Source organism: Schistocerca piceifrons, chromosome 4 (genome assembly GCF_021461385.2).
Source record: "Schistocerca piceifrons isolate TAMUIC-IGC-003096 chromosome 4, iqSchPice1.1, whole genome shotgun sequence".
NCBI lineage: Eukaryota > Metazoa > Arthropoda > Insecta > Orthoptera > Acrididae > Schistocerca > Schistocerca piceifrons.
Window position 1 is genome coordinate 151,061,472 of NC_060141.1, and position 26,118 is coordinate 151,087,589.

Sequence of the window (26,118 nt, forward strand, 5' to 3'; positions counted from 1 at the left end):
TTCACTACATTCCACACAGCCTGAAGTCTGTTGTTGGAATTACTGATTTTTGACATTATGTGCATGTTCCATGATTTTTTAATAACCTTTCTTAGTAATTTTGAGTAGTTTCTGTAGTATGAAATTACTGCAGGACCTCTACTTGTTCTTGTCAACAGATAAAGTTCCCTTTTCTTGTCACAAGATACTTTAATCCTTCTAGTGATACACATGGTTTTTTACATGGCTGTTTAATGTTCTTTCTGGTTAGCTTATGCAGAAAGCTATTTTCAAATAATGATATGATTTTATCATGGAAAAGATTAAATTTTATGTTAGCACTCTGATTCATTATAAATTTCATCCCAGGTTATCCCTTGTAAACTATTCTTAAAAACATTTGTCCTGGAGGCATTAATTATTCTTATTTTCACTAAAGAGTATGCATACTCTAAAGCATTATGTTATTTAACCTAATTAACAATGCATCATGATCAGAGCATTTGTTAGTCGGTAAACAGTTATTTTCTTTCTTTGAGCTTCTCCTGCTGTCTTCATCTGCGCGTGTTGCAAGATAATTACAGAGATCAAGTTGTAGGCTACAAATAAGGTTTCCCTATCATTTTTCGTATCAGAATCATTTATGAAATCTAAAATGAAGTCACCACAGGTTATTAACAACTTGCTGCTGTCTGACACATAGTGTAACAAGGAATCCAAATTACTCATAAACAGTTCAAAATTTCTCAGTGGTGATCTACAGGGTCCGGCATAAAAAACTCCCCGATTACAAAGTAACGTGCAGCGGACAGTAGAAGGAGCAGAGTGGTGGGGGGCGCGTCGTTAAGTAGCTGCCTACGTGCCGTTTTCAGTGTACGCCATGGCGTGGTCTGGTGAACATCGTGCCTTCGTAGTGGAAGATTTTATTCAAAATGGCGAATCGCCTATTAATACTCAACGTGCTTTTCGCATTCGCTTTGCGCTCGGATGACGGGACCCTGTTCCCGATAAGAAAACAATTTATTCTTGGGTTGCTAACTTTCGTGAGACAGGTTCCGCATTAAAAAGGAAACCACCTGGACGACCACGGACTGCAACAGGCCCCGGAAATGTTGATGCAGTTAGAGCTTCAGTTCAACAATCTCCTCGACGATCCGCTAAAAAGCATGCGGCAGCATTACGGATATCTGATCGAAGTGTGAGAAGAATCTTGCATCGAGATCTTAAAATGCATCCTTACAAAATTGTAACTACGCAGGAACTGAGTGAACGAGACTGTGGTGTCCGTGTAAGTTTGTGCCAAGACCTTCTTCGGAACATTCGTCCCAACGATATTGTGATTTTTTCTGATGAAGCACACTTTCACCTTGCCGGAACAGTGAACAGCCAAAATTGCAGGTACTGGTGTGAACACAATCCCCAAGAACTTCATCAACGACCACTTCATAGCCCTAAAGTAACAGTATGGTGTGCTGTTTACAATTCCGGAGTGATCGGTCCTTACTTTTTCGAAGAAAATGACAGGAATTTAACCGTCAACAGTGAACGCTATTGTGCCATGCTCCGCGACTTTCTCCAACCGCAACTAAGGGAGCTTTTTGGTGAAATAGAGAACGTGTGGTTCCAGCAAGATGGTGCTACTGCCCACACAGCGCGGCAGTCACTGGCATTGGTGAAGGAAATGTTTCCTGGACATGTGATCTCGTTGCGTGGAGACATTGGCTGGCCCCCACGATCGCCGGACTTAACGCCCTGTGATTTCTTTCTTTGGGGCTATTTAAAAGCAAAAGTTTATGAAAAACATCCACAATCTTCACGAGCCCTGAAAGAAGCAATTACACAAGAGGTTGAAGCTATTCCACCTGAAATAACTCAAAGAGTAATGAATAACTTCAGGGAAAGACTCAAACAGTGTGTTGACAGTGCAGGAAGCCATTTAAGGGATGTTTTATTTAAAAAGTAAGACCATAAGAGTATTTTCTAAAATGGCATAATATGTACTTTTATTTAGTATAAATAAAATTATTCTACCTTATTTGGTTTTGTTTTTATTAGCTTTCCTTAAAGGGGAGGTTTTTCTGCCGGACCTTGTATATACAGTTACACTTAAAAGTGAATTATTTTTCAGTATTAGTTCAGAAACACACACTTCTTTATGCTGACCACTACAAAATCTATGAGTCTCATTGTTTTTGAATGTGTGTTTTGTTTTAATCTATGTAACAACTCCTCCTTTTCCTGTATTAATTCTGTGCGAGTAGGCTGCTAGAATGTAATCTTTTATATGTAACTTGTCTAATCCTGTGGTTATGTGGTGCTCAGATAGACACAGATGTCTACCTTTTCAGAGCTCTCTAAATTTTCCAAATTGTTAGGAAGTTTTTGTACCTTATTACTCAGCCCTCTAATATTTTGGTGAAATAAGCTAACCTTTCTTTTCTGTTCCTTCTGAAGTCTTTTTTTAGGCTCATCTGTTATTTTTACTTCTTTCAAAACAGGGTGTGTGAATCCTGATTCTAACCTAAGAAAGGTACCTCTCTGACACCAGTAACCACAGGGATCACATTTTGTGTGATGGTGGTGGCCCCTGTATATTATGTGTAAGAAGCTCAGCTAACATATTTTTCCCTCTCCTATTCAGCTGTAGGCCATGTCTAGAATATCCCCATCTTCAAATTGTAGCAACAGGCACTGCACTCATCACTCATATGAGATTTAATTTCAGTCAACAACAGTCTGCTCAAGTGTTCACACCACACAGCAGTGTTACCCAGGGCTGGCCATGGTGCTGAACATATGATAAATTCATTTCATTTTAATCTGAACACTTCCCTCTTGCTCTTCCATTCTTATTTATCTTTAGTACCATATGTGCAACCACAACGGAGGGGTATCTGTTGAAAGGCCAGACAAATGTGTGGTTCCTGAAGAGGGGTAGCAGCCTTTTCAGTAGTTGCAGGGGCAACAGTCTGGATGATTGACTGATCTGGCCCTGTAACACTAACCAAAACGGCCTTGCTGTTGTGGTACTGTGAACGGCTGAAAGCAAGGGAAAGCTACAGCCATAATTTTTCCCAAGGGCATACAGCTTTACTGTATGATTAAATGATGATGGCGTCCCCTTGGGTAAAATATTCCGGAAGTAAAATAGTCCCCCATTTGGATACCCGAGCGGGGACTACTCAGGAGGATGTTGTTATCAGGAGAAAAAAAACTGGCGTTCTACGGATTGGAACATGTAGTGTTAGATCCCTTAATCGGGCAGGTAGGTTAGAAAATTTAAAAAGGGAAATGTATAGGTTAAAGTTTGAGATAGTGGGAATTAGTGAAGTTCGGTGGCAGGAGGAACATGACTTTTGGTCAGGTGAATACAGGGTTATAAATACAAAATCAAATAGGGGTAATGCAGGAGTAGGTTTAATAAAGAATAAAAAAAAATAGGAGTTCAGGTAAGCTACTACAAAAAGCATAGTGAACACATTATTGTGGCCAAGATAGACACGAAGCCCACACCTACTACAGTAGTACAAGTTTATATGCCAACTAGCTCTGCAGATGATGAAGAAATAGATGAAATGTATGACGAGATAAAAGAAATTATTCAGGTAGTGAAGGGAGACGAAAATTTAATAGTCATAGGTGACTGGAATTCGACAGTAGGAAAAGGAAGAGAAGGAAATGTAGAAGGTGAATATGGATTGGGGCTAAGAAATGAAAGAGGAAGCCGCCTGGTAGAATTTTGCACAGAGCATAATTTAATCATAGCTAACACTTGGTTCAAGAATCATGAAAGAAGGCTGTATACATGGAAGAACCCTGGAGATGCTAGAAGGTTTCAGATAGATTATATAATGGTAAGACAGAGATTTAGGAACCAGGTTTTAAATTGTAAGACATTTCCAGGGGCAGATGTGGACTCTGACCACAATCTATTGGTTATGGACCATAGATTAAATCTGAAGAAACTGCAAAAAGGTGGGAATTTAAGGAGATGGGACCTGGATAAACTGAAAAACCAGAGGGTGTACAGAGTTTCAGGGAGAGCATAAGGGAACAATTGACAGGAATGGGGGAAAGAAATACAGTAGAAGAAGAATGGGTAGCTTTGAGAGATGAAGTAGTGAAGGCAGCAGAGGACCTAATAGGTAAAAAGACAAGGGCTAGTAGAAATCCTTGGGTAACAGAAGAGATACTGAATTTAATTGATGAAAGGAGAAAATACAAAAATGCACTAAGTGAAGTAGGCAAAAAGGAATACAAACGTCTCAAAAATGAGATCGACAAATAGTGCAAAATCGCTAAGCAGGGATGGCTGGAGGACAAATGTAAGGATGTAGAGTCTTATCTCAGGAGGGGTAAGATAGATACTGCCTACAGGAAAATTAAAGAGACCTTTGGAGAAAAGAGAAGCACTTGCATGAATATCAAGAGCTCAGATGGAAATCCAGTTCTAAGCAAAGAAGGGAAAGCAGAAAGGTGGAAGGAGTATATAGAGGGTCTATACGGGGGCGATGTTCTTGAGGACAATATTATGGAAATGGAAGAGGATGTAGATGGAGATGAAATTGGCGATATGATACTGCGTGAAGAGTTTGACAGAGCACTGAAAGATCTAAGTTGAAACAAGGCCCCGGGAGTAGACAACATTCCATTAGAACTACTGACAGCCTTGGGAGAGCCAGTCCTGACAAAACTCTACCATCTGGTGAGCAAGATGTATGAGACAGGCGAAATTCCCTCAGACTTCAGGAAGAATATAATAATTCCAATTCCAAAGAAAGCAGGCGTTGACAAATGTGAAAATTACCGACCTATCAGTTTAATAAGTCACGGCTGCAAAATACTAACGCGAATTGTTTACAGACAAACAGAAAAACTGGTAGAAGCCGACCTCGGGGAAGATCAGTTTGGATTCTGTAGAAATGTTGGAACACGCGAGGCAATACTGACCCTACAACTTATCTTAGAAGAAAGATTAAGGAAAGGCAAACCTATGTTTCTAGCATTTGTAGACTTAGAGAAAGCTTTTGACAATGTTGATTGGAATACTCTCTTTCAAATTCTGAAGGTGGCAGGGGTTAAAATACCAGGAGTGAAAGGCTATTTACAATTTGTGCAGAAAGCAGATGGCAGTTATAAGAGTCGAGGGACATGAAAGGGAAGCAGTGGTTGGGAAGGGAGTGAGACAGGGTCGTAGCCTCTGCCCGATGCTATTCAATCTGTATATTCAGCAAGCAGTAAAGGAAACAAAAGAAAAGTTTGGAGTAGGTATTAAAATCCATGGAGAAGAAATAAAAACTTTGAGGTTCGCCGATGACATTGTAATTCTGTCAGAGACAGCAATGGACATGGAAGAGCAGTTGAACGGAATGGACAGTGTCTTGAGAGGAGGGTATAAGATGAACATCAACAAAAGCAAAACGAGGATAATGGAATGTAGTCGAATTAAATTGGGTGACATTGAGGGAATTAGATTAGCAAATGAGACACTTAAATTAGTAAAGGAGTTTTGCTATTTGGGGAGCAAAATAACTGATGATGGTCGAAGTAGAGAAGATATAAAATGTAGACTGGCAATGTCAAGGAAAGTGTTTCTGAAGAAGAGAAATTTGTTAACATTGGGTATAGATTTAAGTGTCAGAAGTTGCTTCTGAAAGTATTTGTATGAAGTGTGGCCCTGTATGGAAGTGAAACATGGACAATAAATAGTTCAGACAAGAAGAGAATAGAAGCTTTCGAAATGTGGTGCTACAGAAGAATGCTGAAGGTTAGATGGTTATATCACATAACTAATGAGGAGGTATTGAATAGAATTGGGGAGAAGAGGAGTTTGTGGCACAACTTGACTAGAAGAAGGGATCGGTTGGTAGGACATGTTCTGAGGCATCAAGGGATCACCAGTTTAGTACTGGAGGGCAGTATGGAGGGTAAAAATTGTAGAGGGAGACCAAGAGATGAATACACTAAGCAGATTCAGAAGGATGTAGGCTGCAGTAGGTACTGGGAGATGTAGAAGCTTGCACAGGATAGAGTAACATGGAGAGCTGCATCAAACCAGTCTCAGGACTGAAGACCACAACAGCAACAACAACAGGTTCTTGTTCATAATTCATATTACCCATCTTTCCTTATAGTGTATAATGATTTTCATGTGGATTTCAGACATCATGCCCCTATATATCTTGTTGAAAGATTTTTTTCTAGGTTAACAAATTCTAAGAAAGTCTGTTGATTTTTGCCAAGTCTTGCTTCCATTGTTAATACTAATGTCAGTCCTAAAGCCAAAGTGATTGTCATGTAACATATCCTCAGTTTTCTTTGCTACTCTTTTATATGTTATTCTGGTCAGTAAGTTGGCTGCGTGAGCTGTCAAGGTGATTGTATGATAGTTCTCACCTTCTCAAGGCCAAGCCCTGAATCTTGCAGCACAGTATTTTAATGTTCCCTTCTCTGAATGTAATCTTATTCTTTCATATTGTTTGCTAATGTAAATCTAAATTTCTATTGTTAAGAGAAGACTCCAGTCTATGCAAGGGAAAACCTTTAGTGCACTGCCACATTAGTGTCTCTTGTAGGATTTAATGAGTTAAAAAATCAAAGGCCACAATAAGATCACAGGAAATGTGAAAAGCATTATTTTTGTTGTTTACTTCTACCAGAATTTGGTTTGTGAGATAGTATATTGTTTCGCTTGGTAGAGATGCATTAAAGGTGCCAAACTGAGCTGTTGAAAGTTAGTCTCAGAAATGTAGTTCAATAATCTGTTGTAAGCTGCTTTCTCAAAATTTTTTGAGTATCTAGGGAAGAGGGAGATGGGTCTATAGATAAAGGTCACTAGCTTTACTCCACTTTTATAAGTGGGTGTTAGTATCACATATTTCAGTCTCTCAGGAACTTTGATTCACCGACTGGCTACAAATTTAATAAGCTACAAAAATAACTTATACATATCAAGTCAGTACAAGATTTTAGTACTTTGGTGGATATACCATTATAGTCAGAATAGTTGCTTCTTTTCAGTGACTAATGATTTTTGCAGGTTGCTTTAGATATGTGATAGCCGCTGGTGGAGTATGCCATGCCTGTCTAAATAGATTTTTGATGGTCTCTTTTCCTCCCTGCCTTTTCAGCTACTGTTAGGAATTCATTAAATCTAATAACCAATGATTTGTATGCAACATCATCTGTGTTTCGCTGCTACTGTCATCTGGGACTTGACTATATTAGCTTTACCAAGTCTATCTGTTTCATGCCTTATAGTGCTCAAAATTGGCTTTGCTTTGTGCTCTGTCTATTTTCAACACAGTGAAGAATCTTCCATTAGTCGATGTAGTACATCTTTAGTTCTTGATAGATCTGGCCCTTTGCATGAAGTAAAGCTCACTAGGTACCTTGATCCCAGATGTTAATATGGCTTTTTCTTGGCTTCCACTCTGATTGTCCCTCCCTTATTGTAAAGGAAAACTAGTGTCACAGCTTTACTGTATGATTAAATGATGATGGCATCCTCTTGGGTAAAATATTCCGGAGGTAAAATAGTCCCCCATTCGGATCTCCGGGCGGGGACTACTCAGGAGGACGTCGTTATCAGGAGAAAGAAAACTGGCATTCTACGGATCGGAGCGTGGAATGTCAGATCCCTTATTCGGGCAGGTAGGTTAGAAAATTTAAAAAGGGAAATGGATAGGTTAAAGTTGGATATAGTGGGAATTAGTGAAGTTCGGTGGCAGGAGGAACATGACTTTTGGTCAGGTGAATACAGGGTTATAAATACAAAATCAAATAGGGGTAATGCAGGAGTAGGTTTAATAAAGAATAAAAAAAATAGGAGTTCAGGTTAGCTACTACAAACAGCATAGTGAACGCATTATTGTGGCCAAGATAGACACAAAGCCCATGCCTACTACAATAGTACAAGTTTATATGCCAACTAGCTCTGCAGATGATGAAGAAATTGATGAAATGTATGACGAGATAAAAGAAATTATTCAGGTAGTGAAGGGAGACGAAAATTTAATAGTCATGGGTGACTGGAATTCGTCAGTAGGAAAAGGGAGAGAAGAAAACATAGTAGGTGAATATGGATTGGGGGGAAGAAATGAAAGAGGAAGCCACCTTGTAGAATTTTGCACAGAGCATAACTTAATCATAGCTAACACTTGGTTCAAGAATCATGAAAGAAGGTTGTATACCTGGAAGAATCCTGGAGATACTAAAAGGTATCAGATAGATTACATAATGGTAAGACAGAGATTTAGGAACCAAGTTTTAAATTGTAAGACATTTCCAGGGGCAGATGTGGATTCTGACCACAATCTATTGGTTATGAACTGCAGATTGAAACTGAAGAAACTGCAAAAAGGCGGGGATTTAAGGAGATGGGACCTGGATAAACTGAAAGAACCAGAGGTTGTAGAGAGTTTCAGGGAGAGCATAAGGGAACAATTGACAGGAATGGGGGAAAGAAATACAGTAGAAGAAGAATGGGTAGCTCTGAGGGATGAAGTAGTGAAGGCAGCAGAGGATCAAGTAGGTAAAAAGACGAGGGCTAATAGAAATCCTTGGGTAACAGAAGAAATATTGAATTTAATTGATGAAAGGAGAAAATATAAAAATGCAGTAAATGAAGTGCAAAATGGCTAAGCAGGGATGGCTAGAGTACAAATGTAATGATGTAGAGGCTTGTCTCACTAGGGGTAAGATAGATACAGCCTACAGGAAAATTAAAGAGACCTTTGGAGAGAAGAGAACCACTTGTATGAATATCAAGAGCTCAGATGGCAACCCAGTTCTAAGCAAAGAAGGGAAGGCAGAAAGGTGGAAGGAGTATATAGAGGGTTTATACAAGGGCGATGTACTTGAGGACAATATTATGAAAATGGAAGAGGATGTAGATGAAGATGAAATGGGAGATACTGCGTGAAGAGTTTGACAGAGCACTGAAAGACCTGAGTCGAAACAAGGCCCCGGGAGTAGACAACATTCCATTAGAACTACTGATGGCCTTGGGAGAGCCAGTCATGACAAAACTCTACCATCTGGTGAGCAAGATGTATGAGACAGGCGAAATACCCACAGACTTCAAGAAGAATATAATAATTCCAATCCCGAAGAAAGCAGGTGTTGACAGATGTGAAAATTACCGAACTATCAGTTTAATTAAGTCACAGCTGCAAAATACTAACACGAATTCTTTACAGACGAATGGAAAAACTGGTAGAAGCGGACCTCGGGGAGGATCAGTTTGGATTCCGTAGAAATGTTGGAACACGTGAGGCAATACTAACCTTACGACTTATCTTAGAAGAAAGATTAAGAAAAGGCAAACCTACGTTTATAGCATTTGTAGACTTCGAGAAAGCTTTTGACAACGTTAACTGGAATACTCTCTTTCAAATTCTGAAGGTGGTAGGGGTAAAATACAGGGAGCGAAAGGCTATTTACAATTTGTACAGAAACCAGATGGCAGTTATAAGAGTCGAGGGGCATGAAAGGGAAGCAGTGGTTGGGAAAGGAGTGAGACAGGGTTGTAGCCTCTCCCCGATGTTATTCAATCTGTATATTGAGCAAGCAGTAAAGGAAACAAAAGAAAAATTCGGAGTAGGTATTAAAATTCATATAGAAGAAGTAAAAACTTTGAGGTTCGCCGATGACATTGTAATTCTGTCAGAGACAGCAAAGGACTTGGAAGAGCAGTTGAACGGAATGGACAGTGTCTTGAGAGGAGGATATAAGATGAACATCAACAAAAGCAAAACGAGGATAATGGAATGTAGTCAAATTAAATCGGGTGATGCTGAGGGGATTAGATTAGGAAATGAGACACTTAAAGTAGTAAAGGAGTTTTGCTATTTAGGGAGTAAAATAACTGATGATGGTCGAAGTAGAGAGGATATAAAATGTAGACTGGCAATGGCAAGGAAATCGTTTCTGAAGAAGAGAAATTTGTTAACATCGAGTATAGATTTAAGTGTCAGGAAGTCTTTTCTGAAAGTATTTGTATGGAGTGTAGCCATGTATGGAAGTGAAACAGGGACGATAACCAGTTTGGACAAGAAGAGAATAGAAGCTTTCGAAATGTGGTGCTACAGAAGAATGCTGAAGATAAGGTGGGTGGATCACGTAACTAATGAGGAGGTATTGAATAGGATTGGGGAGAAGAGAAGTTTGTGGCACAACTTGACTAGAAGAAGGGATCGGTTGGTAGGACATATTTTGAGGCATCAAGGGATCACAAATTTAGCATTGGAGGGCAGCGTGGTGGGTAAAAATCGTAGAGGGAAACCAAGAGATCAATACACTAAGCAGATTCAGAAGGATGTAGGTTGCAGTAGGTACTGGGAGATGAAGAAGCTTGCACAGGATAGAGTAGCATGGAGAGCTGCATCAAACCAGTCTCAGGACTGAAGACCACAACAACAACAACAGTTTTGTAAGAACAATTTAAAGATAAAAATTGTTTCTTCATTTTCTGTATGTCTGTGATAATGTTCTCCCTGTCGTTCATCCTGTAAATTCTCTCTGGAAAGTGTAACTGAGACAGGATTTATAATTCTGTGAAACTATACTTTTTGTAGCTAAACCTGATCGACATAGATGCTTTATTACTGTCATTTGACCATCAGGATCAGATAAGCCATTTATTCTGGGGCTCATCTCTATTTCATGACATACAGTTCGATTCAATTGTAAATTATTAATTATGTTGCGCTATATCCTTCTATTTCATCTACATCTACATTCCACAGGCCACCTTGCAATGTCTGGCAGAGGGTAATTTATGTACTACTGTCACTTCCCCTTTTCCTATTTCAGTCGTGAAAACTCGTGGGAAAAATGATTGCTGGAAAGCCTCCGTGAGGGTTTGAATCTCTGTAATTTTATCTTCACAGTCTTTCTGCAAGATATATGAAGAAGGAATCATTATATTTGTTGACTCTTCTATGAATGTATGCTCTTGGTACTTGAACAGTAAACCACACAGTGATGCAGGATGCCCCTGTTGCAACATCTCCACTGAAAGTGGCTAATCATCTCTGTGATGCTTTTGTGTTTACTAAATGAACCTTTAACAGAATGTGCTGTTCTTCTTTGGATCTTCTCTATTTCCTTTATCAGTCCTATCTGGTACGGATCCCATACTGACAATCAATAATCCAGTATCCGTCGAATTAAGGTTTTTTGAGCTACCTCCTTTGTTGATGTTCTACATCTCCTGAGTATTCTTCCAATGAATCTCCATCTGGCATCAGCCTTTCCTGCAGTTAGTTTTATGTGGTCATTCCACCGTACTTTAAATTGCACTGTGCACATACTCCTAGATATTTTATAGAAGTAACTGCTTCCAGTGATTTTTCTGCAATTGTGTAATCATACAATAATGGCTCTTTCTGTCTTTGTATACACAATATGTACATTTATGTTGAGGGTCAGTTGCCACTCCCTGCACCAAGCATTGATCCTCTGCAGGTCTTCCTGCATTTGCAACAATTTTCTAGCACTCCGACTTCTCTGTATACACCAGCTTTACCCATGAAAAGCGTCATGGAACTTCCAATGTTGTCTGCTACGTCATTTATAGATAAGTTGTAGGAAAGTTCTTGTAGAATGTATATACATTGCTGGAAAAAGGTAGTACACCTGAAAAGACAACATTGATCTCGATCCAATGGTGGCATGTGCCACCTGGGTGATAGTAGATGTATGATAATGGTTTCAACATCATCTGCCAACAGATAGCATAGTGGCATAGCTATCAGGGCACCATCTGTGTCTATCCTGTAATAGGGAATGCTCACAGACAGAAGGCTCTAAGTGATGCAGACATGTGAAGTAAGCAGCTAACCATGCCACAGAGATGCACTCTTGCTTCCTAAGACCGACTAAATGAGTTTTAAAGGGGTCAAATAGTGGCCTTCTGAATGGCAGGATGGTCCTTTCAGAGAATTGCCACACAAATTGGATGTGTGGCATCAGTTGTGCAAGGATGCTGGTATCAGTAACACGTGAACATTCTCAACAACCATAGAAGGGATTCTGGATGTCCACACAGCACAGATGCCTGCTGCCAGGATCATCATATTGTAAGGGCAGCAGTGCCAGATTGTAGAGATACAGAACAGATAAGAAGGCTTGTGGGCCCTGACCTGCCAACACAAACTTTTGCGAACCGGTTATTAGCAGTGGGAATATGGGCATGCACACGTCTAGCCAATCTTCCACTCACACCAGAAACTCGATGTACCCGGCTTGACTGGTGCAATCAGATGATCACTTGGAAGACAGAATGGTGTGCCGTGGTCTTGAGTGATGAAAGCAGATTCTGCCTGCACACAAGTGATGATTGTTTGTGCATACCATACAGACATAGTGAGTGCTGTTTTGTAGGTTGCATTCATCCAAGATGCACTTGCCTTGCCCCAGACATTATGTTCTAGGATGGCATAAGCTACAACTATCATTTACCTTTGTTGTTTCTGGAGGGGACACTAACCAGCACTTGGTACATGCAGGATATTGTTAGACCCATTGTTTTGCCATTTTTGCAACAAGAAGGTGAGGTGTTGTTGCAACAGGATAATGCTAACCTACACACTGCTTGTGAAATTCAATATGCTCTGTAAGAGGTGCAGCAACTTTCCTGGCTAGCATGATCTCTGAGCTTGTCTCCAGTCAAGCAGGTGTGGGATATGATGGGGCAAGAAGTGGCTCATGTGATTCGACAACTAACAACTCTTATAGGATTATGTGAACAGGTCAAGCAGTTGCAGTGTAATATATCCCAGGATAGTTTCCACTATCTATACAATTGACTGGACACCTTTGTTGCCACCTGTGGAGGCTACACCATGCACTAATATCGGTGTTTCTGTGTGGGTTGATATCTGGTACCTCAGAATTGCTTGTGATATTGATCTGTAAATATAATAATTTGATGTACCCAATATTCATTGTTGGAACAATAAATCTTGAGTGAATTTGAAACCTCTAAAAGGATGTACTATTTTTTTCCAGCTGTGTACTTTTGGATTAAAGGATACCAGTCACCACAAAGCAGAAGTGTTGCATTGTCAATAGGCACACACAAAATAAAGGAAACTTGCTAGCTTTTGGGGCACAGATTCAAGCAGTCCACCAGTTCTGAGTTAATTAACATTGAAGCACACACAAATTGAAGCAGCAATTAGTGTTAGTTGTTCTCATAGCTCCTAGATGATAGCACATGAGACTACTCATCCGTTGGCTCAGGTTTGATCTGTACTACTGTCCCATGTCCAGTTTTTGTATTGCCTCTTGTTCAGTTTTAGGAAATGAAATGAAGAACACATTTGGCAACACTTTCTCTGATGGACCACTTGAATTTGTGTGCACGATGATCTGATTGGCTAGCTTCAATGTTAATTGTCTTGGAAATGGTGCGACATATCAAATTTCCATAAGCATGTATTCTGTTCATTAGACGCCAGGGCTGAACTATATTGAATGCTTTACAGAAGTCAAGAAACACAGTGTCTACCTGGGTGACGTATCTTCAGAAATGTCATAATACACAAACATAAAACCTCTTCCAAGATTCTACAGTTGACTGATGTCAAACATATAGGCCTATAGTTTTGTGCATCTATTTGTCAACTCTTCTTGAAAACAGGAATGACCTATGCATTATTCCAACTCTTTGGTCTTCCAAAGACATGCAGTACACTGCATATTCTTTTGCATACTCTGTGTAGAATCATATTGGTATCCCTTCAGGCCGGGTGGCCTTCCCTCAGTTGAGCGATTCCAGTTGCTTTTCTGTCCCGTAGTCACTTACTTTGATGTCAGCTATTTTGACATTTGTGCGACAGATTAAATGAAGCAGGGCAGTGGGACCTTCCTCTGTGAAACAGTTTTGGAAAAAGATATCTAGTATTTTGGCCTTTCCTGTGTCGTCCTCTGCTTCAATCCCATTATGATCACGTGGTGTCTGGACAGATGACTTCGATGTATTTAGTGATTTAACATAAGACCAAAACTTCTTAGGATTTTCTGTCTAGTCATGGTTCTTGGCTCTCCTTACACTAATTTTAACTTCATTTGGTTTTTGTTTGTATGTGAGGTTTTGGCTACATTTAAATTTGCAGTGAAGCTCTCTTTGTTTCCATAGGAGCTTTCTAACATGGCTGTTGAACCATGGAGAGTCTTTCCCATCCCTCACAATTTCACTTGATGCATTCATGTCTAAAGCATGTTGTAACAATGCTCTTGAAGTGTGTCCATTGGTATTGGAGATGAAATTTTTGAGTTGATTATGCAGGTAATTTGAAATCTGTTTCTTGTCAGACTTGCTAACCAGAAAGATCTTCCTACCTTCCTTTGTATTCATATTTACTGCTGTATTCAGTGATGCTGTAACAACTTATGATCACTGATGCCTATTGATATTAACTGCTTCAAAAAGTTTGGGTCTGTTTGTTACCAGCAGATCTAAGATGTTACCTGCACTAGTCTGATCTCTGATTCACTGCTCAAGGTAATTTCCAGACTAGAATTTTAAAGCAATTTCACATGATTCCCTGTCCCTACAACCCATCCTAATCACTTGAGTCTCCCAGTTGGTAAGTTGAACTCTCCTGCTAATATTACAATGTAACCAGGAAATTTACATGGAATGTTTTCAAAGTTTCCTCCAAAATATTCTATCATCACTGTTGCTGAGGCAGGGATCTATAAAAGCACCACATGTTTGATCCACCTTCAATACTTGGTTTCATCCAAATTATTTTTTAGTTAGAATCTGTACTAATCTCACTAGATATTATCGTATTTTTAGTTCTATAAACACACCTCCACCAACTATGTTCAACCTGTCTTTGCAATATGCATTCCAATCAGAATTTAGAATTTCATTGCTGTTGACATTTGGTTTCAGCCAGTTTTCTGTTTCTAGCACTGTGGGGGCATTTTTACCTTTTGTAAGCAAGACTACATCTGGGATCTGTCCATAGATGCTTCTGTAGTTAAATAATACTGTGTTAACATTTTCTTTCTCCAAACTGATTTGCTAACCTGTTGGGAACCAGAACACACCTCATTGAGCCTGTGGAGGGATTTCTGTATCCTAAAAAACCCACACAAGCATGCCACATGTACTCCACAGCTCCAGTAGCAGCTTCCTGCATGTAGTGCACACCTGACTTATTAAGAGGAACCCTATGATTCTACCACCAACAGCAGATCTCAAGAAATTTGAATCTGAAACCATTGCAGAATTGCCCGAGCCTCTGGTTTTGACCTTCCAGTCTGCTCCAAACTAGAAGACCTTGATCAGATCTGGGAACAATAATGGAAAATGATAGCTCTGCTTCCACACTGTGGGTGAGGCTAGCTGTCATCACCAAATTAGCCAGACACCTGCAGCAACTGAGGATGGCCTCTGAACCGAGGTAGCAGGCATCATTTGTGCCTACATGAGCCATGATTTGCAGCCGGATACACCCAGTGCACATTCCGTTACATCCGGCAAAGCCTCTTCCAAATCTTGGAGCCGCTCCCCCTCTCTAGCAGGGCGACAAAGTGGACACTGGTGTTATTTCCTGACCTGCTCCTTGCTATGGTCCTGAAGGGGTTTCATCACCTGCCTAACACTGTAGCCCCTATGGACAAGCAATCCCACCCTCTGCACTTGTCTGAGTCTCTCAGGAAGATTGGCCACAGTCCCAAAAGGTGAAGCATCTTGTGCTGGCTCAGATGTACTTTCAGCAGCAGGAATTCACACCTGTTTTTAAGACATAAGCATACAGCTGTGTGGCTGATATCCACTTTCACCTTCCACCCAGTGATTTGGAACCCCACCACTATTTGACAATCAATGTCAGGTAAGTGTTGACCTACCAGGTTGTGGGAATCGTAAGACACAGTGGTGTCAGGTATCTTAGGTGACACTATAGGCTCCAGAGGTACCAAAGCACTTGTCTCAAGATGCCCCAATGCTACCACAGCATGGGGCAAGCTCATGACGTGGTCATCACAGCTTTCAGCTGTATACGGACATTTATAAATTTTCCCAGCATCCATAGACAACAGGCACAGTCCCCATCCATCTTTAATCACTTATTAACAATGAAAATAATCAATTTTTGACAATATAATGTAACTGGATAGATAAGAAATGTTCTCACCAAGCGGCGGCAGGAGAACACACATATAAAGAAAGGTTTTACTTATGCAAACTGTCAGAGCCAGTGGCTCCTTCTTCTGGCAGAGGGGTTGAAGGGCAAGGAAGAGGGGTGAAGGGAAAGGAACAGGGGAGATTTAGGAAAAGAGGCAGAGTTCAGAAAAGTCACCCAGAACCCCAGGTCAGGGGTGAGAAGGAAAGGACTGCACTGGATGAAATTTGAAAACCTGAGAGCTTAAAGATGGAAGACAGGATAATATTCAATACTGAGATTACTGCTAAATCATTGTACATGAGTTAATAAGAGTGAAAAGCTAAGTGCATTGTGTGTAACAGAGGTGGGAGGGGTCTGCAGCTCGTGGTCTAGTGGCTACACTAGTCGCCTCTAGATCACGGGGTCCCTGGTTCCATTCCCAGCTTGGTTGGGGATTTTCTGTGCCCGGGGACTGGGTGATTATGCTGTCATCATCATCATCATCATCATCATCATCGTTCTTGTCAGTGGTTAGATTGGATTGCAAAAAAATTGGACTGTCTAAAAATTAGGACTTTGTGTGGACACTGATGACCGCGCAGTTGAGCGCCCCACAAATCGAACATCATCATCATCATCATCATCATCATCATCATCATAGGTAGGAGGTGGATGGCAAACAATAGACAGGACAGAAAATGAAAGATATAGAAAACTAAAATGGTTTGAAGGTAGGAGTAGTTAGTGTAAGTAAATGCCGAGACTGAAGAAATTAACCTAAATTAAGGCCAGGTGTGTGGTGAGAACCAAGGACATGTTGTTGCGCTTGTTCCCAACTGCGGAGTTCTGAGAAACTGGTGTCTGGGGGAAGAATCCAGATGGTGCATATGGTGAAATGGGCAGTGAGGTCACAACTATAATGTAGAATGTGCTCTGCAAGGGGATATTGTCTGTTGCCTGTATACGCCCTCTGCCTAGGCCCATTCATCCCAACTCATAAGATGTTGGTAGTCATGCCAATGTAAAAGGCTTTACAGTGTCTACATAATATCTGGTATATGACATTTGTCATTTCACAGGTGGCTCTCCCTTTGGGAGTCAATGTTTTGCCAGTAACAGGGCTGGTTTAAGTGATGGTAAGAGGGTGCATAGTGCAAGTCTTGCAGCGGGGATGGCTACAGGGGTAGGAACCATAGGGTAGAGAGATGGCTGCGAAGAAGCATAGGGCCCGACAAGAATATTGCGGAGATTGGGAGTGTTACGGAAAGCTATTCTTGGTGTGATAGAAAAAGTCTCATACAGAATGGATCTCATGTCAAGGCATGATTTTCGGGTGTCGTGGCCTTGTTGAAGTAGCCGATTAGCTCAGGTATTTACAGCATGAAATCAGATTTTTTCTCCATTTTTGTGGTTTTTTTTTTATATGTGACCTTTTGGCCTGAAGACTATACAGCTATATTCATGGCTTTTTTGATAATATTAAGCAAGCAATTTCAATTCTGTAGAACTGACACTGAGACAGAGCCAAATCAGCTACTTTGACAAGGCCATGACTTCGTAAAATCTTGCCCTAAAATGAAATCCATTCTGTCTGAGATTTTGTCCACCACACCTAGAATAGCTTTTCATCACTCTCCCAATCTCCACAGTATCTTTGTCGGGCCCTATGCTCCTTTTACACCCAATCTCCCTACTCTATGACTGCTATCCCTGTGACTGTCCTCACTACGAGACTTGCCCCATGTACCCGCTTACCACCACCTATACCAGCCCTGTAACTGGCAAAACATATACTATCAAAGGGAGAGCCATCTGTGAAACAAAGCACGTCATACACCAACTGCTAGGCAGACACTGTTCAGCCTTCTACATCGGCATGACTATCACCAAGTTATGAGTTGGGTGAATGGGCACAGGCAGAGGGTTTATACCAGCATCACACAATATCCTGTTGCAGAGCATGCTCTACAGCATGACAGTCATGACCTCGGTGTCCGTCTCACCGCGCACACATTACCTGAATTCTTCTCTAGACATCAGTTTCTCAGAATTCTGTAGGTGGGAACTAGCACTAAAATGTGTCTTCAGTTCTTGCCACCCACCTGCATTAATTTAAGTTAATTTCTTCTGTCTCAGCATTACTTCACAGTAACTAATCCTTTCTTCAGTCCACTTTAGCTTTCTCCATCTTTCATTTTCTTACCTGTGTATTTTTTGCCTTTCCCCCTCCCACTGCTGTGTTACACACAATGCACTTAGCTTTTCATTCTTATCAACTTGTGCATGATGTTTTAGCAGTAGTCTCTGTCTTGAATATTATCTTGTTTTCCACCTTTAAGCTCTCAGGTTTTCAAATCTTGTCCGGTGCAGTCCTTTCCTTCTCATCCCATCCGATAAGTCTCCCCTGACCCTGTGTTCTGGGTGACTTTTCTGAACTTTGCCCCTTTTCCTAAACTTCTCCAGTTCCTTTCTCTTCACTCCTCTTCCTTCTCCTTCAATACTTCTGCCACAAGAAGGAGACATTGGCTCTGAAAGCTTACATAAATAAAATATTTTTTTCATATGTGTGTTCTCCAGCCGCCACTTGGTGATTAGATTTTTTATCTATCTAATTACATTGTACTTAATCAGTTATTGTCTAAACTGCGGGTAATGGAACACTAACCCAAGAAACTGAACTCAGTCAACACAAACAATCGAAAAATACTTAAACTCTTACAATGAAAATAAATAACACTACTAAAAACAGCTAAATAATCAACTACTGTTCACTTCTACTCCAAAGTAAGAATAACACTAAACTAAATGAAGTATACAATCTGTGTGCAAATGATAAGCTTCTGCTGAGTCCCCTCTGCTCTGTTGCTTACATTGACATATTCCTCCTTATTTACCTACACTCATTGAGTCATGTAATATTCAGACAAAAATATTTTCCATTTTATTTTGCTCATTGCTTTTGTTTTACTGTAACTGCAAAGAGTTAGTTACACCACATCCATAATTGGTAATAAACACATTATTATTGCATAGATCATTGTAAAATTAGTATTTTTACTTATATTTTTTAAAATAATATAATGTAGAATGGCCCTTATGTATTTACAGCATGAAATCTGATGCTTTTATCCATATATGTGGGTTTGTTTTTTAAAATATGTGGCTTTTGGCCTGAAGGCCGTACAAATATATCCATGGTTTATTTGATAATATTCAGCCAGCGATTACAATTCCGTAAGACTGGCACTGAGATTGAGCCAAACTAAATGGTACTGAACCAAAACTGATCAAAACTAGGCATGTGGTCACAGATGCTATAACATTTATGTTTTTAACACTGGTTACGTTTTTCCTCTTTCTTACAAATTCAGTTTCAGTTTATTTTATTATAAAGTGATGATGTTATAACAGCAATGTAGGAAAGACAGATTGTTACTTACCGGTACCATAAAGACGACATGTCAAGTTGCAGACAGGCTCAATTAAAAGACATGTACATCAAGCTTCACAAAAGCAAGCACACCTTATGCATGCATGACATTGGTTGGTGGTCGTGTATGCATCAGGTGTGCTTGCTTTTTTTTTATTGTGTGTGTGTGTGTGTGTGTGTGTGTGTGTGTGTGTGTGTGTGTGTGTGTCTGTCTGTCTGTCTGTGTCTGTGTCTGTGTCTGTGTCTGTCACTCTTTCCCTGAAGAAGGCTGTGGCCGAAAGCTTTATGTAAGTGCCTTTTAATTATGCCTGTCTGAAACTTGATGAGCAAACTGTCTTTTCCTACATTGTTGATATTCCTACCTGGAGTTTCTATTGTTTGATGTTATAACAGTCTTGATGTGATAAGTTATTCAACATCCTCACCTAAAATTATTAACATCATAGTATTTTACAAATTTGACTTTTCTGATACAAGCATGTGGTCTTTTTCAGATCACTTACATAAATCTCTATCATAAAATTACTTTCTTATTTTGATCTTTGACAAATATCTACATATATTAAACAATCATTCATTAAATAGAATCATACACAGTTTCAATAAAAAGCTCTTGGGCTTCCAGCCAGATGGAAGTGTTAAAATTCCGCAATATTTCAAAGAATCTCGTACTCATCATCTTCTGATGAAGGAAGTTGAAATGTTGTGATTAACATTGCCACCTGGCTGAAAGCTCAAGAGCTTTACATCAATAGTGTGTGCTAAGAAAGTCTACATTCACACATTATCATATATAGTTTAGTTTTTTATTATCAGCATTATTTTATTTGAGAAATTGTGTTTTTATGCAGCTTAAAACAATGAAGTACTTGGCACTTGTTGTCTGTGTTACAAATTATTAGTTTTGCTGATTATGATATCTAATTGCAAAATCAAGCAAATTCCTCAAATTATTAACCAAAAGTGACAATTGTGAGCCCGCGTCTGGGCTTCCTGATTTAGGTTTTCTGTGATTTCCCCAAATCGCTTCAGGCAAATGCTGGGATGGTTACTTTGAAAGGGCACGGCCGACTTCCTTCCCCATCCTTCCCTAATCCAATGAGACCTATGACCTCGCAGTTTGGTCTCCTCCCCCAAATCAACCCAATTATGAGCCCAAACTTATATGTTAATGCTAAAAACAAGAAAAAGAAGCTATAGGATTGAGAAATATGCATGTATTGGATGCTACATTAATGCTTGTGTTGCATGATACATTATAATTTGGCTAAGGCAGTTGCATTTCAATGTTAGTTTGGGGAACAAGCAAAAGGCTGTGCTCTTGATCAGTACTGTCAGAGATGAAATCGGTCTTGAAATCTGTAAGTACAATGGCTGCCCCCACTATTTATGATAAGTAACATTAGTATCCTCTGTAACTGCTTAATGAAGATTAAAACATTTCTGCATCCTCACCTAAACTTTGCAAACCACTGTGAAATGCAATCCTGAGAGAATTTTCCGTAGTACCAAGTATTGGTGTTTCTTCCTGTTCCATTCATGTGTGTAGTGCTTAGGTTCCTCTATGCATGCTTTTATTAGTCTAATCTTCTCTTTGCGGTCCCTAGGGGAGCTATATATAGGTGATTCCCAAATTCTTCACTTAATATTGGTTCTTGAAACTTTGTAAGTAGTCTTTTGCAGGATAGTTGCATTTATCTTAAAGTGCCTGTCAGTTCATGTTTTTCAGCATTTCTGTGGTGCTCTCCCATGATCCCCAAACAAATCTGTGACCCTATGTGCTGCCTTTCTGGGGGGCCTATACACTGTCAGAATTACTATCATGTATGTTTTAAAGTCTATTACTCAAGTACAGCACTCAGAGAGATTTTCATTGCTGCACTTAACATAGGTTTGTGACCTGAAACTTCATTCCACTTTTTGCATATATAGCCACTCCCCATTTTCTTTATGTTATGCCTCTAGTAATGTGATACTAACTTGTATCCATCTAGATGCAACTGTCCAATTTCTGCTACTTCCATATTATGTTCTGTTACGCATAGCACATCTGCAGAAATATCTTTAGGTTTTTCAGTTTCCTGTAATGATATGAGAAACTGATACTTCATATGTAATTTTTTTTATTTCGATGTAAAAGTCCAAGTGTATTATTATTGTGACCCTCTGTGCTGTCCAAGCTGCTTGTTTTGGTTTCCACTACTTTTTGCAATTTTACGTATAGTTATTTGGTTGCTCTGTCTTTCCATATAGGCCTATATTAATGTACGTATGTCCAGTTACCCTTCTTGAAAATCAGAATGACCTGCTATTTTTTTCCAATCATTTGATTTACTTCATTTTTCCAGTGACCTACCATAAGGTGCTGCTAGAGAGGGAGTAAGTTAGTTCACATAATGTCTGTAGAGTCTCACAGGTATATCACCCACTCCAAATGTTTTCCCACTGTTGAATGACTTTAGTTGATTTTTCAGTTTTGTGATCAGTTATCACAGCATCTGCCATTTCAGTGTTCCTGCACATGTAACAGCAAAGAGACAAGCAGTTTACAGTTTAATTTTTTTCCTGTAGCACACTTGAAGGGATTTCATCCATTTTAAAGATTCTCATACATTATGTATTCTTTCTGATTTTTTAAGATGGTTCTCTCTATTTATTTAGTTTGATATGATGAAAATAATTTAAATCACCACATAACTAATACAACAAGATTTATGTTTAAAACAGACTGCAAATACATGGTGTACACAATGAAGCAACATGAAGTGAATTTTTGTGGAAGGCAAATCATCTAAAACAATACCACACAACTCTACATGACATTTTTTGTCTTATATAGTAATATCTTAGACCTTTTGCAAATATGTAATTACAGAATCAATTGTAGTGTATAATAACTGCTATGATTGTTCTTCTTATAGCCACTCAAAATTATTACAATATTTCTAGGTGCTGAATTCTATTGATGCTGGGGCAACTTCTGTTGCTGTATATGTTGATCTTAAATATTTTAAAATTCGCGTGGAGGATGATGGATGTGGAATGACTCAAGATCAGTTAGAGCTTATTTGTGGGAGGTAAGACTGCAGCCATTTCTTTAGTTACTTTTCAAATCTGATGTTTTTGTAAGAAAACACAAACATACATCTATTCCATAGTAGAAATTGTGAAAAGGAAAGTTGTCACTTACCATATAGTGGAGATGCTGAGTCGCAGATAAGCACAGTAAAAATACTGTCACAAATTAGCTCTCGGCCTTTGTGACAGTCTTTTTGTTGTGGCTATCTGTGACTTAGCATCTCCGCTATGAGATGAGTGGTAACTTTCCTTTTCACAATATTGTTACATTTCATCCTGGATTTTCCATTGTTTGATTTTTGTCATAGAAGAAATTGTAATGTGTAAAAGGTGGTAGATAGGAATTGCTAACTCACATATGTAGATTTAATAATAATAATAATAATAATAACTTATTAATGTTCAGCTTGTAGTCACATTTACAAATTATCCATCAGCTACAGCCCCTCAATCCGACAGTGCCTTCACACTGCCAGTGGCTCCGGCCTGCCCTAGCGCTGCGGACCTCCTCGCTGCTCCGTCCAAAGCCCCGAACTCCCGACACCAGAACACAGGCAGCATTTCACTAACTGGACATTAAAACCACACAAGATACACATGGATCTGCAAAGACAATTCCCCAATGTCTCAACCAATACTAAAACCAGTCACTGTGAAACAACACGGACACACACACACACACACACACACACACACACACACACACACACACACACACACACCGGTGAAAATTGTTGCACTACTTGAATATCGCGGTCCATTCAACTAACTGGCTGAGCCCGGTCCTTGACGTGGTTGTGCACTCTTGCGACCATATCCTACTGTTGAGCAGTGCATGTGTGTCGCCAGCAGTCGGGCGAGTACTGGCTGTCTAGCCTGCTCAGGAAGGACCATCTTGTATACGAGTTGGCAATAAGGCACCAACTTATCGAGGGCAGTGTTCCGGATTTAGTGGCCTGTTTGCGTGCTGCCATTCTTCATCTTGTTGACGTCATGTCGGTGGTGGTGGGTGAGACAGGAGCTGCCATTGAATTTTTGTTTAAGGCTGTAAGCAGACTTGAGGACACTATTTGTGTTTTGGAAGGCACTTAACCTAGTGACAGTCAATTGGATAGGGTGCGGGCGCAGTTAATGCATTTAACTAATCGGATAGTGGATTTGGCATGTTAGCTTTGGAAGATCATTATAAAAAATTAACCATTGAACTGGGATCTTTGGTTTGTGCATTGCAGTTTAACCTTACGTGTTTAGAGTTGGATTGAAAGAGGACTGAAGAGCGGGACTTGCTGTATCAGGGAGGGGGTGAGAGCCAGCTCGGGGGTGGTACTGTTACATCCTCTGTGAAGTTAGACGCAATGTTTGCCAATTTGCCTAATCCTCTGGCGTATTTCTTTCATGATATTACTAAATTAGTCTTGGAGTAGCTTGAATAGGTCAAGAAATTATTATGATTGTTGGTTTGCCTTGAACAACATGGTGCTGTCTTTCGTGTTCTGCCCCAAGTAATTTTGTCACTGTTGTACCTGTTAGCTAGAGGTGAGTTGCAGAACCTCCTCACCCGAGCCATGGCAGAAGGGTTCTCCTTACAGCAATTGAGGGAGCTTGTCATTAGCCAGAGATTGACCACCAAAGTTCGAAAGTAGCTTGAGTGTCATTAAATTTAGGAAATGCAGTGGGATAAAGAGCAGTTACATCAGTATGTGGACAGAGTTCAGACGGCCTCCTTGGCCTTGTCAATCGATTTGCCTGAACAAGAGTTGGTGTCTATTGATCTTAGGGGAATGCGTGTGGTGGATAAGTTGCACTTTGTCTTCCATAATCAGCCTTCAACTTAGGAAGAGCTCCGTGCCACTGCCACACACACCCAGAGCCGATAAATGACGCCGGGCTGGGCAGCGACCTCAGGATCGAGCCTTTAGACCCTGGCGTACCCGTGTTGTCGCTTCCTCATCACCGCCCTTGCCTTATGTTTGTTCTCGAGTAGGTGGTGAACCGATTTGTACTCTTTTGGATTCTGGTAGCTCCTTTTCATTATTGAGCTTCAAATGGTTTTTGGAATTTGGTCATCTTACGAAACTTCGCTCGGTCCCTTCTCCGGTGCAGGGATGTCGGGTGGCCAATGGCCAGGTGTTTCCTCTGCATGGTTGGGTCTGAGGGAGTATATCGGTGGGGGATTTTTCCTAGCCCTTGTCATTAGCCTTTGTCAAGGAGCTGCCGGTCGATCTAATTTTGGGATGTGATTTCATCAATAACACGGGGTTAGTCATGCATTATTCTGGGCACACCTTTTTCTTTAAGTTCTCTCCTGTGGAGAAGTTTGGTTTCTGTGAGTGCGCTAAACATATTGTGCATCAAAATGCAGACGCATTGGCTGTTGAGGCTGTGGCTAATGAGTTTGATCTTACCCATCGCTCACTGCATCAGACTTCACAATTACGGAATTTGTTACAGAGTTTTCCTGAGCTTCTTAGTGATAACTTGGGTGTCACTAATTTTTTAATTACCATATCCATCTATCTGACGATATTCCTGTCAGGCAGTCCCCATATCGCCTCTCACCCCCTAAGGTGAAGATACTGAAGGCTAAAATATCACAAATGCTCCAACAAGGAGTTATTAGGCCTTCCCCATCTGCTTATGCTTCCCTCATATTCCTCATTCCTATGCTTCCCTCATATTCCTTGTTACTAAGGATTAGTGGCATAATTTCAGACCTTTGGTTGACTACCGGCACTTGAACTCTAAGGTTGTCCTCAAATCTGTGCCTCTGCCTGATCTGCATACCTCTTTTACCTGGTTTGCCGGTGCTAATTGGTTTATTGTTCTTGATTTGAACCAAGCCTATTATCAGATTCCATTAGCTGAAGAATGTAAACATGTTACCACATTTTGTACTGATTGGAATCTGTTTGAGTTTAACAGAGTTCCCTTTGGTTTGACAACCGGTGCGGGTGTTCTTACTCATTTGCTGGATAATTGGGGACTTGAAATTAGTGTGTGTATATAATTATTTGGATGACTTAGTCATGTATAGCCGTTCATTTCAGGACCATTTGGATCGTATCCAGCAAGTTCTTTTGAGGTTACAGGGAGCCGGGCTCACTGTGAAACCCAGTAAGATAACGTTATCCAGGCAGCAGGTGTCCTTCTTAGGTCACTTAGTCTCAGGTCAGAGTATTCGCATCAACCAAGAGCGAACTAAGGCCTTACGGGCTTTGCCTCTGCCTACTGTTAAATGCGGAATTGTTAGGTTTGTAGGCATGGCGAACTATTTTAGGTGTTTTGTAGCTAATTTTGCTCAGTTGGTGGTGCAGTTGAATGAATTGCACTGGAAGGGAGTGCTTTTGAATGGGGACGTGCCCAGGAGGCCGCATTTGAGCATATTAAGGCAGCTATAGCAAATCCTCTGGTTCTCAGAGTACCAGACTTTAATAAAAGGTTTATTGTCCAAACTGAAGCATCTAATGCTGGTATTTCAGCTGTCCTCCTTCATGAGTTCAA

General features: G+C 40.2%; 1 protein-coding gene across 2 annotated transcripts in view; it reads left to right on the forward strand.

The window, feature by feature from the left end:
- The window catches only part of LOC124796309 (DNA mismatch repair protein Mlh3-like), a 177,787-nt gene that overhangs the window by 26,501 nt on the left and 125,168 nt on the right, over positions 1 to 26,118 (forward strand). For both annotated transcript variants that reach the window (XM_047260436.1, XM_047260437.1), the window contains exon 3: positions 22,489 to 22,616. In XM_047260436.1, coding sequence (XP_047116392.1) covers positions 22,489 to 22,616 — 128 coding nt within the window. The remainder of the gene's footprint in view (positions 1 to 22,488; positions 22,617 to 26,118) is intronic.